This window comes from Bombina bombina, chromosome 4, assembly GCF_027579735.1.
Source record: "Bombina bombina isolate aBomBom1 chromosome 4, aBomBom1.pri, whole genome shotgun sequence".
Lineage (NCBI taxonomy): Eukaryota > Metazoa > Chordata > Amphibia > Anura > Bombinatoridae > Bombina > Bombina bombina.
In genome coordinates this window covers 843410486-843428469 of record NC_069502.1, presented here as the reverse complement: position 1 = coordinate 843428469, position 17984 = coordinate 843410486, and the positions used below count along the sequence as shown (strand labels likewise).

General features: G+C 42.1%; 1 protein-coding gene across 4 annotated transcripts in view; it reads right to left on the bottom strand.

Moving 5' to 3' along the window:
* The window catches only part of LOC128657241 (gastrula zinc finger protein XlCGF26.1-like), a 437958-nt gene that overhangs the window by 290668 nt on the left and 129306 nt on the right, over positions 1-17984 (bottom strand). For all 4 annotated transcript variants that reach the window (XM_053711511.1, XM_053711510.1, XM_053711513.1 and 1 more), the window contains 2 exons: positions 17468-17572; positions 17028-17138 (listed from right to left, as the gene is read on the bottom strand). In XM_053711511.1, coding sequence (XP_053567486.1) covers positions 17028-17138; positions 17468-17572 — 216 coding nt within the window. The remainder of the gene's footprint in view (positions 1-17027; positions 17139-17467; positions 17573-17984) is intronic.

Below are 17984 nucleotides of genomic sequence, written 5' to 3'. Positions count from 1 at the left end.
CTCATGTATTTGTCTGTCCTAGCTTCTGATATTACACCCACTTGCCCTGCAGGATGACACACATTTCCATATTGCTAGTGGGAGGAGGTATGGGTTATATGGGTGTGGGTCATTTGTTGGTTTTTGTTCTTGTTTTATTTTTATTTATTTTTATTTTAGTTAGTTTATTGTTATTTAGTTTGTTAGGTTAAAATAAAAAAAAAAACAGCGTTGTGTGCAAGCACCCCACAAACGGTCACCATTTAATCTACAACTGAAAGGTGAATATTCTGTTTCTGCATAAGTCTTCTTAGGCTAGTGTTACCCTGTCTGGGCATTACAAACCTTCTGTATCCTATTCACTGCTCGGCCCTGCGTGGTACAGAGTTGTGGTACATGTATGATTGCACGCACTGTTGGATATAAATAAAATTAAAAAAAAAAAAAGAATGAATGGGAAAGACTGGGTTCTTCATTTTCAACTTCTTCCTTTAAAAAATTATTCCCGTTTCCGGACTGTCAATTGGAGTTGTGGGGCTCCATCCCCAAGGTGGATGGCAATATATACACGCTTGCTAAACGAACTACTATTCCGTTGGAGGATAGCTCGTCATTTTAAGAGCCAATGGATAAGAAGATAGAAACTCTTAAGAAAGATGTTTCAACATACAAGATATTTGTTTCAACCGGCAGTGGCTGTTGCTGCGGTTGCTGGAGCGGCTTCTTACTGGTGCGACTCCTTATCGGAATTGATCGAGGTGGAGGGTCCCCTCAACATGATCCAAGAAAGAATTAAGGCCTTAAGGGTGGCTAATTCTTTTATTTGTGATGCTAATATGCAAATTATTCGCCTGAATTCTAAGGTGTCAGGTTTCTCTGTTCAAGAAAAACCTCTGGTCTGCGGACATGATTTCGAAGTCAAGTCTTCTTTCCCTCCCATTTAAGGGAAAAATTATTTTTGGTCCAGGCTTGGACTCTATTATTTTCACGGTTACTGGAGGCAAAGGTGCTTTTTTACCGTAGGATAAGAAGAACAAACCTAAAGGACAAGGTCCTAATTTTCGTTCCTTTTGTTCGCATAAAACATCAGCAACCCTCCTCAAAGCCCAAGCAATCCAAAGGGACTTGGAAGCCGCCTCAGTCCTGGAATAAATCCAAGCAGAACAAGAAGCCCCCCAAGACAAAGTAGGCATGAAGGCACGGACCCAATCCGGCTCTGGATCGTGTAAAGGTCAGACTGTCGCTCTCTTCGGACGCTTGGTTTGGGGATGTGCAAGACCCGTGGGTTCTGGAGGTCATCGCTCAGGGATACAAAATAGGGTTCAAGGCTCATCCACCCAGGGGCAGATTCCTATTGTCAAACCTGTCTTCAAGGCCAGAAAAGAGAGAAGCCATTCTGGGGTGCGTGAAGGATCTCTCCTCCCTGGGAGTCATTGTACCTGTACCTCTTGCAGAAAGGGGTCTGGGATACTGCTCAAACTTTTTTGTGGTCCCAAAGAAGGAGGGAACTTTACGCCCGATTCTGGACCTAAAGTGTTTAAACAAGTTCCTATCTCTACCCTCATTCAAGATAGAGACTATAAGGTCCATCCTTCCCTTAGTTCAGGAAGGACAGTTCATGACCACGATAGATCTGAAGGATGCTTACCGTCATGTTCCAATACACAAGGAACAAGTGCCTAAGGTTTGCATTCCTGGACCAGCACTTCCAGTTTATTGCACTTCTATTTGGTCTAGCTACTGCTCCAAGAGTTTTTACGAAGGTTCTAGGGGCTCTGCTAGCAGTTACCAGAGCCAGAGGTATAGCAGTAGCTCCATACTTAGAAGATATTCTGGTTCAAAAAAACATAATTTATGTAAGAACTTACCTGATAAATTCATTTCTTTCATATTAGCAAGAGTCCATGAGCTAGTGACGTATGGGATATACATTCCTACCAGGAGGGGCAAAGTTTCCCAAACCTCAAAATGCCTACAAATACACCCCTCACCACACCCACAAATCAGTTTAACGAATAGCCAAGAAGTGGGGTGATAAGAAAAAAGTGTGAAAGCATATAAAATAAGGAATTGGAATAATTGTGCTTTATACAAAAAAAACATAACCACCACAAAAAAGGGCGGGCCTCATGGACTCTTGCTAATATGAAAGAAATGAAGTTATCAGGTAAGTTCTTACATAAATTATGTTTTCTTTCATGTAATTAGCAAGAGTCCATGAGCTAGTGACGTATGGGATAATGACTACCCAAGATGTGGATCTTTCCACGCAAGAGTCACTAGAGAGGGAGGGATAAAATAAAGACAGCCAATTCCTGCTGAAAATAATCCACACCCAAAATAAAGTTTAATGAAAAACATAAACAGAAGATTCAAACTGAAACCGCTGCCTGAAGTACTTTTCTACCAAAAACTGCTTCAGAAGAAGAAAATACATCAAAATGGTAGAATTTAGTAAAAGTATGCAAAGAGGACCAAGTTGCTGCTTTGCAAATCTGATCAACCGAAGCTTCATTCCTAAACGCCCAGGAAGTAGAAACTGACCTAGTAGAATGAGCTGTAATCCTTTGAGGCGGAGTTTTACCCGACTCGACATAGGCATGATGAATTAAAGATTTCAACCAAGATGCCAAAGAAATGGCAGAAGCTTTCTGGCCTTTTCTAGAACCGGAAAAGATAACAAATAGACTAGAAGTCTTTCGGAAAGACTTAGTAGCTTCAACATAATATTTCAAAGCTCTAACAACATCCAAAGAATGCAACGATTTCTCCTTAGAATTCTTAGGATTAGGACATAATGAGGGAACCACAATTTATCTACTAATGTTGTTGGAATTCACAACCTTAGGTAAAAATTCAAAAGAAGTTCGCAACACCGCCTTATCCTGATGAAAAATCAGAAAAGGAGACTCACAAGAAAGAGCAGATAATTCAGAGACTCTTCTGGCAGAAGAGATCGCCAAAAGGAACAAAACTTTCCAAGAAAGTAATTTAATGTCCAATGAATGCATGGGTTCAAAAGGAGGAGCTTGAAGAGCCCCCAGAACCAAATTCAAACTCCAAGGAGGAGAAATTGACTTAATGACAGGTTTTATACGAACCAAAGCTTGTACAAAACAATGAATATCAGGAAGATTAGCAATCTTTCTGTGAAAAAGAACAGAAAGAGCAGAGATTTGTCCTTTCAAAGAACTTGCAGATAAACCTTTATCTAAACCATCCTGAAGAAACTGTAAAATTCTCGGAATTCTAAAAGAATGCCAAGAAAAATGATGAGAAAGACACCAAGAAATATAAGACTTCCAGACTCTATAATATATCTCTCTAGATACAGATTTACAAGCCTGTAACATAGTATTAATCACAGAGTCAGAGAAACCTCTTTGACCAAGAATCAAGCGTTCAATCTCCATACCTTTAAATTTAAGGATTTGAGATCCTAATGAAAAAAAGGACCTTGCGACAGAAGGTCTGGTCTTAGCGGAAGAGTCCACGATGGCAAGAGGCCATCCGGACAAGATCAGCATACCAAAACCTGTGAGGCCATGCCGGAGCTACCAGCAGAACAAACGAGCATTCCTTCAGAATCTTGGAGATTACTCTTGGAAGAAGAACTAGAGGCGGAAAGATATAGGCAGGATGATACTTCCAAGGAAGTGATAATGCATCCACTGCTTCCGCCTGAGGATCCCGGGATCTTGACAGATACCTGGGAAGTTTCTTGTTTAGATGAGACGCCATCAGATCTATTTCTGGAAGCTCCCACATTTGAACAATCTGAAGAAATACCTCTGGGTGAAGAGACCATTCGCCCGGATGCAACGTTTGGCGACTGAGATAATCCGCTTCCCAATTGTCTATACCTGGGATATGAACCGCAGAGATTAGACAGGAGCTGGATTCCGCCCAAACCAGAATTCGAGATACTTCTTTCATAGCCAGAGGACTGTGAGTCCCTCCTTGATGATTGATGTATGCCACAGTTGTGACATTGTCTGTCTGAAAACAAATGAACGATTCTCTCTTCAGAAGAGGCCAAGACTGAAGAGCTCTGAAAATTGCAAATTCCAAAATATTGATCGGTAATCTCACCTCCTGAGATTCCCAAACTCCTTGTGCCGTCAGAGATCCCCACACAGCTCCCCAACCTGTAAGACTTGCATCTGTTGAAATTACAGTCCAGGTCGGAAGAACAAAAGAAGCTCCCTGAATTAAACAATGGTGATCTGTCCACCACGTTAGAGAGTGTCGTACAATCGGTTTTAAAGATATTAATTGAGATATCTTTGTGTAATCCCTGCACCATTGATTCAGCATACAGAGCTGAAGAGGTCGCATGTGAAAACGAGCAAAGGGGATCGCGTCCGATGCAGCAGTCATAAAACCTAGAATTTCCATGCATAAGGCTACCGAAGGGAATGATTGTGACTGAAGGTTTCGACAAGCTGAAATCAATTTTAGACGTCTCTTGTCTGTCAAAGACAGAGTCATGGACACTGAATCTATCTGGAAACCCAGAAAGGTTACCCTTGTCTGAGGAATCAATGAACTTTTTAGTGAATTGATCCTCCAACCATGATCTTGAAGAAACAACACAAGTCGATTCGTATGAGATTCTGCTAAATGTAAAGACTGAGCAAGTACTAAGATATCGTCCAAATAAGGAAATACCACAATACCCTGTTCTCTGATTACAGACAGAAGGGCACCGAGAACCTTTGTAAAAATTCTTGGAGCTGTAGCTAGGCCAAACGGCAGAGCCACAAACTGGTAATGCTTGTCCAGAAAAGAGAATCTCTGGAACTGATAATGATCTGGATGAATCGGAATATACAGATATGCATCCTTTAAATCTATTGTGGACATATAATGCCCTTGTTGAACAAAAGGCAAGATAGTCCTTACAGTTACCATTTTGAACGTTGGTATCCTTACATAACGATTCAATATTTTTAGATCCAGAACTGGTCTGAAGGAATTCTCCTTCTTTGGTACAATGAAGAGATTCGAATAAAACCCCAGCCCCTGTTCCAGAACTGGAACTGGCATAATTACTCCAGCCAACTCTAGATCTGAAACACAATTCAGAAATGCTTGAGCTTTCACTGGATTTACTGGGACACGGGAAAGAAAAAATCTCTTTGCAGGAGGTCTTATCTTGAAACCAATTCTGTACACTTCTGAAACAATGTTCTGAATCCAAAGATTGTGAACAGAATTGATAAAAATTTCTTTGAAAAAACGTAACCTGCCCCCTACCAGCTGAGCTGGAATGAGGGCCGCACCTTCATGTGGACTTAGAAGCTGGCTTTGCTTTTCTAGCAGGCTTGGATTTATTCCAGACTGGAGATGGTTTCCAAACTGAAACTGCTCCTGAGGATGAAGGATCAGGCTTTTGTTCTTTGTTGAAACGAAAGGAACGAAAACGATTATTAGCCCTGTTTTTACCCTTAGATTTTTTATCCTGTGGTAAAAAAGTTCCTTTCCCACCAGTAACAGTTGAGATAATAGAATCCAACTGAGAACCAAATAATTTGTTACCCTGGAAAGAAATAGAAAGTAGAGTCGATTTAGAAGACATATAAGCATTCCAAGTTTTAAGCCATAAAGCTCTTCTAGCTAAAATAGCTAGAGACATAAACCTGACATCAACTCTGATAATATCAAAAATGGCATCACAGATAAAATTATTAGCATGTTGAAGAAGAATAATAATATTATGAGAATCATGATCTGTTACTTGTTGCGCTAAAGTTTCCAACCAAAAAGTTGAAGCTGCAGCAACATCAGCCAATGATATAGCAGGTCTAAGAAGATTACCTGAACACAGATAAGCTTTTCTTAGAAAGGATTCAATTTTCCTATCTAAAGGATCCTTAAAGGAAGTACCATCTGACGTAGGAATAGTAGTACGTTTAGCAAGGGTAGAAATAGCCCCATCAACTTTAGGGATTTTGTCCCAAAATTCTAATCTGTCAGACGGCACAGGATATAATTGCTTAAAACGTTTAGAAGGAGTGAATGAATCACCCAAATTATTCCATTCTCTGGAAATTACTTCAGAAATAGCACCAGGAACAGGAAAAACTTCTGGAATAACCACAGGAGATTTAAAGACCTTATCTAAACGTTTAGATTTAGTATCAAGAGGACCAGAATCCTCAATTTCTAAAGCAATTAGAACTTCTTTAAGTAAAGAACGAATAAATTCCATTTTAAATAAATATGAAGATTTATCAGCATCAACCTCTGAGACAGAATCCTCTGAACCAGAAGAGTCATTAGAATCAGAATGATGATGTTCATTTAAAAATTCATCTGTATAAAGAGAAGTTTTAAAAGATTTTTTATGTTTACTAGAAGGAGGAATAACAGACATAGCCTTCTTGATGGATTCAGAAACAAAATCTCTTATGTTATCAGGAACATTCTGAACATTAGATGTTGATGGAACTGCAACAGGTAATGGTACATTACTAAAGGAAATATTATCTGCATTAACAAGTTTGTCATGACAATTAATACAAACAACAGCTGGAGGAACAGCTACCAAAAGTTTACAGCAGATACACTTAGCTTTGGTAGTTCGAGCACCAGACAGCGATTTTCCTGAAGTATCTTCTGACTCAGATGCAACGTGAGACATCTTGCAATATGTAAGAGAAAAAACAACATATAAAGCAAAATTGATCAAATTCCTTAAATGACAGTTTCAGGAATGGGAAAAAATGCCAAGGAACAAGCTTCTAGCAACCAGAAGCAAAGAAAAATGAGACTTAAATAATGTGGAGACAAAAGCGACGCCCATATTTTTTAGCGCCAAATAAGACGCCCACATTATTTGGTGCCTAAATGCTTTTGGCGCCAAAAATGACGCCATGTCCGGAACGCCGACATTTTTGGCGCAAAAGAACGTCAAAAATGACGCAACTTCCAGCGACACGTATGACGCCGGAAACAGAAAAGATTTTTTGCGCCAAAAAAGTCCGCGCCAAGAATGACGCAATAAAATGAAGCATTTTCAGCCCCTGCTAGCCTAACAGCCCACAGGGAAAAAAGTCAAATTTTTAAGGTAAGAAAAATAATTGATTCAAGTGCATTATCCCAAATATGAAACTGACTGTCTGAAAATAAGGAATGTTGAACATCCTGAGTCAAGGCAAATAAATGTTTGAATACATGTATTTAGAACTTTATTAAAAAAGTGCTTACCCCAGACTTACTTACCCCAGGACACTCATCTACATGTTTGTAGAAAGCCAAACCAGTACTGAAACGAAAATCAGCAGAGGTAATGGTATATATATATAAGAGTATATCATCGATCTGAAAAGGGAGGTAAGAGATGAATCTCTACGACCGATAACAGAGAACCTATGAAATAGACCCCGTAGAAGGAGATCACTGCATTCAAATAGGCAATACTCTCCTCACATCCCTCTGACATTCACTGCACGCTGAGAGGAAAACCGGGCTCCAACCTGCTGCAGAGCGCATATCAACGTAGAATCTATCACAAACTTACTTCACCACCTCCATAGGAGGCAAAGTTTGTAAAACTGATTTGTGGGTGTGGTGAGGGGTGTATTTGTAGGCATTTTGAGGTTTGGGAAACTTTGCCCCTCCTGGTAGGAATGTATATCCCATACGTCACTAGCTCATGGACTCTTGCTAATTACATGAAAGAAAACATAATTTATGCTTACCTGATAAATTCCTTTCTCCTGTAGTGTAGTCAGTCCACGGGTCATCATTACTTCTGGGATATTAACTCCTCCCCAACAGGAAGTGCAAGAGGATCACCCAAGCAGAGCTGCTATATAGCTCCTCCCCTCTACGTCACACCCAGTCATTCGACCGAGAACCAACGAGAAAGGAGAAGCTAAAGGGTGCAGTGGTGACTGGAGTATAATTTAAAAATTTAGACCTGCCATAAAAAACAGGGCGGGCCGTGGACTGACTACACTACAGGAGAAAGGAATTTATCAGGTAAGCATAAATTATGTTTTCTCCTGTTAAGTGTAGTCAGTCAACGGGTCATCATTACTTCTGGGATACCAATACCAAAGCTAAAGTACACGGATGACGGGAGGGACAGGCAGGATCTTTATACGGAAGGGACCACTGCCTGAAGAACCTTTCTCCCAAAAACAGCCTCCGAAGAAGCAAAAGTGTCAAATTTGTAAAATTTGGAAAAAGTATGAAGAGAAGACCAAGTTGCAGCCTTGCAAATCTGTTCAACAGATGCCTCATTCTTAAAGGCCCAAGTGGAAGCCACAGCTCTAGTAGAATGAGCTGTAATTCTTACAGGAGGCTGCTGTCCAGCAGTCTCATAGGCTAAACGTATTATGCTACGAAGCCAAAAAGAGAGAGAGGTAGCAGAAGCTTTTTGACCTCTCCTCTGTCCAGAATAAACGACAAACAGGGAAGAAGTTTGGCGAAAATCTTTAGTTGCCTGTAAATAAAATTTCAGGGCACGAACTACATCCAGATTGTGTAGAAGTCGTTCTTTCTTTGAAGAAGGGTTAGGACACAATGATGGAACAACAATCTCTTGATTGATATTCCTATTAGTGACTACCTTAGGTAAGAACCCAGGTTTAGTCCGCAGAACTACCTTGTCTGAATGAAAAATCAGATAAGGAGAATCACAATGTAAGGCCGATAACTCAGAGACTCTTCGAGCCGTGGAAATAGCCATTAAAAACAGAACTTTCCAAGATAACAATTTAATATCAATGGAATGAAGGGGTTCAAACGGAACACCCTGTAAAACGTTAAGAACTAAATTTAAGCTCCATGGTGGAGCAACAGTTTTAAACACAGGCTTAATTCTGGCCAAAGCCTGACAAAAAGCCTGAACGTCTGGAACTTCTGACAGACGTTTGTGTAAAAGAATGGACAGAGCTGAGATCTGTCCCTTTAAGGAACTAGCAGATAAACCCTTTTCTAAACCTTCTTGTAGAAAAGACAATATCCTAGGAATCCTAACCTTACTCCATGAGTAACTGTTGGATTCGCACCAATGTAAGTATTTACGCCATATTTTATGGTAAATCTTTCTGGTAACAGGTTTCCTAGCCTGTATTAAGGTATCAATTACTGACTCCGAAAATCCACGCTTTGATAAAATCAAGCGTTCAATTTCCAAGCAGTCAGCTTCAGAGAAATTAGATTTTGATGTTTGAAAGGACCCTGAATTAGAAGGTCCTGTCTCAGAGGCAGAGACCAAGGTGGACAGGATGACATGTCCACTAGATCTGCATACCAGGTCCTGCGTGGCCACGCAGGCGCTATTAGAATCACCGATGCTCTCTCCTGTTTGATCCTGGCAATCAATCGCGGAAGCATCGGGAAGGGTGGAAACACATAGGCCATCCCGAAGGTCCAAGGTGCTGTCAAAGCATCTACTAGGACCGCTCCCGGGTCCCTGGACCTGGACCCGTAACAAGGAAGCTTGGCGTTCTGGCGAGACGCCATGAGATCTATCTCTGGTTTGCCCCAACGTCGAAGTATTTGGGCAAAGACCTCCGGATGAAGTTCCCACTCCCCCGGATGAAAAGTCTGACGACTTAGGAAATCCGCCTCCCAGTTCTCCACTCCTGGAATGTGGATCGCTGACAGGTGGCAAGAGTGAGACTCTGCCCAGCGAATTATCTTTGATACTTCCATCATCGCTAGGGAGCTTCTTGTCCCTCCTTGATGGTTGATGTAAGCTACAGTCGTGATGTTGTCCGACTGAAACCTGATGAACCCCCGAGTTGTTAACTGAGGCCAAGCCAGAAGGGCATTGAGAACTGCTCTCAATTCCAGAATGTTTATTGGAAGGAGACTCTCCTCCTGAGTCCATGATCCCTGAGCCTTCAGGGAATTCCAGACAGCGCCCCAACCTAGTAGGCTGGCGTCTGTTGTTACAATTGTCCAATCTGGCCTGCTGAATGGCATCCCCCTGGACAGATGTGGCCGAGAAAGCCACCATAGAAGAGAATTTCTGGTCTCTTGATCCAGATTCAGAGTAGGGGACAAATCTGAGTAATCCCCATTCCACTGACTTAGCATGCACAATTGCAGCGGTCTGAGATGTAGGCGTGCAAAGGGTACTATGTCCATTGCCGCTACCATTAAGCCGATTACCTCCATGCATTGAGCCACTGACGGGTGTTGAATGGAATGAAGGACACGGCAAGCATTTTGAAGCTTTGTTAACCTGTCTTCTGTCAGGTAGATCTTCATTTCTACAGAATCTATAAGAGTCCCCAAGAAGGGAACTCTTGTGAGTGGAAAGAGAGAACTCTTCTTTTCGTTCACCTTCCACCCATGCGACCTTAGAAATGCCAGTACTAACTCTGTATGAGACTTGGCAGTTTGAAAGCTTGACGCTTGTATCAGAATGTCGTCTAGGTACGGAGCCACCGAAATTCCTTGCGGTCTTAGTACCGCCAGAAGAGCGCCCAGAACCTTTGTGAAGATTCTTGGAGCCGTAGCCAATCAGAATGGAAGAGCTACAAACTGGTAATGCCTGTCTAGGAAGGCAAACCTTAGATACCGGTAATGATCTTTGTGAATCGGTATGTGAAGGTAAGCATCCTTTAAATCCACTGTGGTCATGTACTGACCCTTTTGGATCATGGGTAAGATTGTCCGAATAGTTTCCATTTTGAACGATGGAACTCTTAGGAATTTGTTTAGGATCTTTAAATCCAAGATTGGTCTGAAGGTTCCTTCTTTCTTGGGAACCACAAACAGATTTGAGTAAAACCCCTGTCCGTGCTCCGACCGCGGAACCGGGTGGATCACTCCCATTAGTAAGAGATCTTGTACACAGTGTAGAAACGCCTCTTTCTTTATTTGGTTTGTTGACAACCTTGAAAGATGAAATCTCCCTTTTGGGGGAGAGATTTTGAAGTCCAGAAGATATCCCTGAGATATGATCTCTAAAGCCCAGGGATCCTGGACATCTCTTGCCCAAGCCTGGGCGAAGAGAGAGAGTCTGCCCCCCACTAGATCCGTTCCCGGATCGGGGGCCCTCAATTCATGCTGTCTTAGGGGCAGCAGCAGGTTTTCTGGCCTGCTTGCCCTTGTTCCAGGACTGGTTAGGTTTCCAGCTTTGTCTGTAGCGAGCAACAGCTCCTTCCTGTTTTGGTGCAGAGGAAGTTGATGCTGCTCCTGCCTTGAAGTTACGAAAGGCACGAAAATTAGACTGTCTAGCCCTAGGTTTGGCTCTGTCTTGAGGCAGGGCATGGCCTTTACCTCCTGTAATGTCAGCGATAATTTCTTTCAAACCGGGCCCGAATAAGGTCTGCCCTTTGAAAGGTATGTTAAGTAGTTTAGATTTAGAAGTAACATCAGCTGACCAGGATTTTAGCCACAGTGCTCTACGTGCCTGAATGGCGAATCCGGAATTCTCAGCCGTAAGTTTAGTTAAATGTACTACGGCATCTGAAATAAATGAATTAGCTAGCTTAAGGGTTTTAAGCTTATTTGAAATCTCATCTATAGTTATTGAGTCAAGAGTCTCATCCAGAGACTCGGACCAAAATGCGGCCGCAGCCGTGACAGACGCAATACATGCAAGGGGTTGCAATATAAAACCTTGTTGAACAAACATTTTCTTAAGGTAATCCTCTAATTTTTTATCCATTGGATCTGAAAAGGCACAGCTATCCTCCACCGGGATAGTGGTACGCTTAGCCAGAGTAGAAACCGCTCCCTCCACCTTAGGGACCATCTGCCATAAGTCCCGTGTGGTGGCGTCTATTGGAAACATTTTTCTAAATACAGGAGGGGGGGAAAAGGGTACACCGGGCCTATCCCACTCCTTAGTAATTATCTCTGTAAGCCTCTTAGGTATAGGAAATACGTCAGTACTCACCGGTACCGCATAGTATCTATCCAGCCTACATAATTTCTCTGGGATTGCAACGGTGTTACAATCATTCAGAGCCGCTAATACCTCCCCTAGCAGTACACAGAGGTTTTCTAGCTTAAACTTAAAATTTGAAATGTCTGAATCCACTCTATTTGGATCAGATCTGTCACCTGCAGATTGAAGCTCTCTGTCCTCATGTTCTGCAAATTGTGACGCAGTATCTGACATGGCCCTATTATTATCAGCGCACTCTGTTCTCACCGCAGAGTGATCTCGCTTACCTCTAAGTTCTGGTAATTTAGACAAAACTTCAGTCATAACATTAGCCATGTCCTGTAATGTGATTTGTAATGGCCGCCCTGAAGTACTCGGCGTTACAATATCACGCACCTCCCGAGCGGGAGATGCAGGTACTGACACGTGAGGCAAGTTAGTCGGCATAACTTCCCCCTCGTTGTTTGGTGAATGATGTTCAATTTGTACAGATTGACTTTTATTTAAAGTAGCATCAATGCAATTAGTACATAAATTTCTATTGGGCTCCACCTTGGCTTTTGCACATATAGCACAGAGATATTCCTCTGAGTCAGACATGTTTAACACACTAGCAATTAAACTAGCAAGCTTGGAAATACTTTTCAGCTCAATTTACAAGTAATATGAAAAACGTACTGTGCCTTTAAGAAGCACAGAAAAAAACTATGACAGTTGAATAACAATGAACCGGAGAAACTATAAAAATCAAATTTTTCCCGGTAAAAGCACAAATTTAGCAAAGGATTGCCCCCATTAGCAATGGATAACTAACCCTTAAATAGCAGAAAAAAATGTACAAAATATAAACGTTTTTTATCACAGTCAAAGCACAATCTCACAGGTCTGCTGTGAGTGATTACCTCCCTCAAAATAATTTTTGAAGACCCTTGAGCTCTGTAGAGACGATCCGGATCATGCAGGGAAAGAAACAGACTGTATTTCTGATGCGTAGCAAAAGCGCCAAAATAGGCCCCTCCCCCTCACACACAACAGTGAGGGAAGTTCAGTGAACTGTCTTAAATTAAAATAAACGACAGCCAAGTGGAAAAACAGTGCCCAAAACAATTTTTCACCCAGTACCTCAGATAAATAAACGATTTAACATGCCAGCAAAACGTTTAAAATCAAATAAAATGAAGTGTCATTAAAAAGCCTGGTGCTAGTCGTTCCCACTGCAAGTTAGGCTAAAAGTTATATGCATACAGTATTATCCCAGTGAAGTGCCATTCCCCAGAATACTGAAGTATATATACATAACAGCCTGATACCAGTTGCTACTACTGCATTTAAGGCTGAACTTACATTATATCGGTATTGGCAGTATTTTCTCAGTCAATTCCATTCCTCAGAAAATAATATACTGCAACATACCTCTTTGCAGGTGAACCTGCCCGCTGTCCCCTGATCTGAAGTTTACCTCACTCCTCAGAATGGCCGAGAACAGCAAAATGAATCTTAGCTACGCCGGCTAAAATCATACAAAAACTCAGGTAGATTCTTCTTCAAATTCTACCTGAGAAGGAACAACACACTCCGGTGCTGTTTTAAAATAACAAACTTTTGATTGAAGATATAAAAACTAAGTATAATCACCACAGTCCTCTCACACATCCTATCTATTAGTTGGGTGCAAGAGAATGACTGGGTGTGACTTAGAGGGGAGGAGCTATATAGCAGCTCTGCTTGGGTGATCCTCTTGCACTTCCTGTTGGGGAGGAGTTAATATCCCAGAAGTAATGATGACCCGTGGACTGACTACACTTAACAGGAGAAACATCTTTTCATCTGGCAACGGACCATTCGGAATTTCGTCTGTTTCTTCTTCGATCTCATGGATGGAAGATAAACTTAGAAAAGAATTCTCTTGTTCCCAGTACCAGGGTGGAATTCCTGGGTACTATAATAGACTCCAAATCCATGACGATATTTCTAACAGACCAGAGACATTGCAAGCTAACTTCAGCTTGTCTTGCCCCTCCCAGAGCTCCTTAAGGCCCTCTTTGGCTCGGTGTATGGAGGTGATCGGTCTCATGGTGTCCAGCATGGACATCGTTCCCTTTGCCAGGTTCCATCTCAGACCACTACAGCTGTGCATGCTGAGACAGTGGAACTGCGATCATTCTGATCTGTCTCAACAGATTTCTCTGGACAACCGGTCGAAAGAATTGCTCTCCTGGTGGCTCTGTCCAGATCACCTGTCCCGAAGGACATCCTTCTTGAGACCATCTTGGGAGATTGTGACTACGGACACAAGTCTCTCGGGATGGGGAGCTGTCTGGGGTGCCAGGAAGGCACAGGGCCTGTGGACTCGAGAGCAATCCTCCCTCCCGATCAACATTCTAGAACTTTGGGCAATCTTCAATGCTCTGAAGGCTTGGCCTCTTCTGGGTTCCTCCCAGTTTATCAGATTTCAATCAGACAACATAACCTTGGTGGCTTACATCAACCATCAGGGGGGGAACGAGAAGCTCCCTAGCCATGAGGGAAGTATCTTGTATTCTGGAGTGGGTGGAGGCCCACAACTGCTCACTGTAAGCGATCCACAGTCCGGGTGTGGACAACTGGGATACAGATTTTCTCAGCAGACAATCCTTTCATCCGGTGGAATGGTCTCTCCATCCCGAGGTGTTTGTGGAGATTTGCAACAGATGGGGGACGTTGGAAATAGATCTCATGGCGTCCCGGCTCAATTGCAAGCTACCCAGATATGGGTCACGGTCCAGGGATCCTCAGGCAGAGCTAACAGATGCATTAGCAGTGCCTTGGAGGTTCAAACTAATTTACATTGTTTCCACTGTTACCACTTCTCCCTCGTGTAGTGGCTTACATCAAACAGGAGCGAGCATCAGTGATACTGACTGCTCCATCGTGGCGCAAAGGATGTGTTTCGCGGACCTGGTGGGGATGTCCTCATCTCTTCCATGGAGGTTACCTTTTCGCAGGGATCTCTGCGTGGAGATTGAACGCTTAGTCTTAGCCAGGAGAGGGTTCTCTGAGAGGGTGATTGACACTCTCATTCAGGCTCGTAAGCCTGTTACTCGTCACATCTCCCATAAGGTGTGGAGAGCTTACTTGTTCTGGTGTGAAGAGCGGGGTTTCGCCTGGCATAAGGTCAAGGCTGCCAGGATTCTTTCTTTTCTCCAGGAGGGTCTGGAGAAGGGCCTTACTGCCAGTTCCCTGAGGGGACAGATTTCGGCCCTATCTGTTTTGCTGCACAAGAGGCTTGCAGAGCTTCCTGACGTGCAATCCTTCATTAAAGCTCTGATCAGGATCAGACCTGTGTTTAGATCTAATGCTCCAACTTGGAGTCTGAATCTTGTTCTTAAGTTTTTGCAACGGGCTCCGTGTGAGCCTATGCTTTCGCATGACATTAAATTGTTGTCCTGGAAGGTTCTTTTTCTATTGGCGATTGCGTCGGTACACCGAGTTTCTGAAATGGCTGCCTTGCAATGTGAGCCTCCATATCTAGTGTTCCACTCAGATAATGCTGTTCTACGTACCCGCTTTGGTTTTCTTCCTATGGTGGTGTCTGATCGTTACATCAATCAGGAGATTGTGGATCCTTCCGTGTGTTCTAATCCTCCTTCTTCGAAAGAACGGTTGCTGAATAATCTGGATGTTGTTCGAGCTTTGAAGTTTTATCTTCAAGCTACTAAGGATTTTAGACAAACTTCTTCTTTGTTTGTTATCTACTCTGGGAAGCATAAGGGTCTGAAGGCCTCTTTGACTTACTTATATTTTTGGTTGAGGAGTGTTATACGCTTAGCATACGAGTCAGCTAATTCCACTAGAGCGGTGGCTTCCTCTTGGGCCTTTAAGAATGAGGCATCTAAGGATCAGATTTGTAAGGCTACCTGGTTCTCTTTACATCATTTTTTTAAAATTCTACAAATTTGACGTTTTTGTTTTCGGCTGAAGCAGCTTTTGGGAGAAAGGTTTTACAGGCTGTGGTGCCCTCAGATTAGGGTCTGCCTTTTCTTTTACCCCCTCCCCTTATCATTCAGTGTCCTCTATAGCTTGGGTATAGTTTTCCCAACAGTAAGGAAAGATGCCGTGGACTCTCCTCATATTAAGAAGGAAAACATAAATTATGCTTACCTGATAATTTCATTTCCTTCTGTATGAGGAAAGTCCACGACCCCCGCCCGTATAATTTGATGGGTGGACTAAAATTTTATTTTTCTCTTTCGGCACCATTTATACCCTGATATTTCTCCTACTGCTTCTTGTTGCCTTGGCAGAATGACTTGGATATGAGTGAAGTATGGGGAGTATTTAAGTCTTTGGCTGGGGTGTCTTTGCCTCCTCCTGGTGGCCAGGTTTAGTATTTCCCAACAGTAAGGAATGATGCGGTGGACTCTCCTCATACAGAAGGAAATAAAATTATCAGGTAAGCATAATTTATGTTTTTAAAAGACAGTTTAGAAGTAAAAAAAAAAAACTGTTTCAATTAAATGTGAAAGTTGTTTAGAATGTTATTATCTATCTGAATCATTAAAGAAAATAAATTGTGCTTCATGTCCCTTTAAAAGTCAGAATCACTTAAAGGGACAGTCAAGTCCAAAAAATAATTTCATGATTCAAATAGGCCATGTAATTTTAAACAACTTTCCAGTTTACTTTTATCATCAATTTTGCTTTGTTCTCTTGGTATTCTTAGTTGAAAGCTAAACCTAGGTAAGATCATATGCTAATTTCTTAGACCTTGAAGACCGCCTCTAATCTAAATGCATTTTTACAGTTTTCACCACTAGAGGGTGTAAGTTCATGTATGTCATATAGATAATATTGAGCTCACGCACGTGAAGTTACCTAGGAGTATGCACTGATTGGCTAAAATGCAAGTCTGTCAAAAGAACTGAAATAAGGGGGCAGTTTGCAAAGGCTTAGATACAATGTAATTACAGAGGTAAAACATGTATTTTTACAACTATGTTGGTTATGCAAAACTGGGGAATGGGTAATAAAGGGATTATCTATCTTTTTAAACAACACAAATTCTATTGTTGACTGTCCCTTTAAACCTGAGCTGCACACTAACATGTGTCTGCTGTGTAACCATCTGATAACTATAACTGTTGTTTAGATGAGACAAAATGTCCCTATCACAGAAACTTCCCTTTATTTAATATGCGCTAATTACCTGTAGCCGCATTTATAGGAACTTCATCCTCAGTCTTCACGTGATGGCACACATTCAGTTCTTTTCCATGCTCAACCTCTGAGCTATCTGAAGATGTCACATCAGTATGGCCTGTACAGTGAGAATACACGCGTATGTGTAAGCTGTTTGTACCCTACATGCCTCAGACACAACATATGTGCACACTCGCCAGTATCCCACATGCACCAGGCACAATATACATGCCTGTATCCTGTGTACTTCAAACACAACGAAAGTGCACACTAAACTTTAACCTTTGTTCCACATACAACACATGTGCACACTCAGCTGTAACTGTGTCCCCCACAAGCACAACATGAGTGCACATGCACCTGTAACCTGTCTCTCTCAGATACAACACACGTGCACACTCACCTATAATCCGCCTCCCCTATGGCACAACACACGTGCACACTCACCTGAGCTTATACTGTCACTGGTTTCTTCATCTGTTGATCCCAGCTGACGCTTCATACACAGATAATCTGTTATCTTAATTTTCCGTATATTAGCATTATCAGCGCCTGTACAAATAAAGCAGATTCATTTTACATTGTATGATCTACTGTTAATAAAGTTACCATTAAACTGTTTGGGCTAGATTACAAGTGGCGCGCAAAAGTTAACGCATACGATATTAAGTTATCGCGTCCTCGTTAACTTGCACTTGTAATGAAAGAAAACATAAATTATGCTTACCTGATAATTTTATTTCCATTGTGGGGAGGAGAGTCTACAGCTTCATTCATTACTTTTGGGAATTAAGAACCTGGCCACCAGGAGGAGGCAAAGACACCCCAGCCAAAGGCTTAAATACCTCCTCACTTCCCTCATTCTGCAGAGGGAACAAGGAACAATAGGAGAAATATCAGGATATAAATGGTGCCAGAAGATTAATTAAATTTCGGTCCGCCCATCGGAGCCGTGGAATCTCCT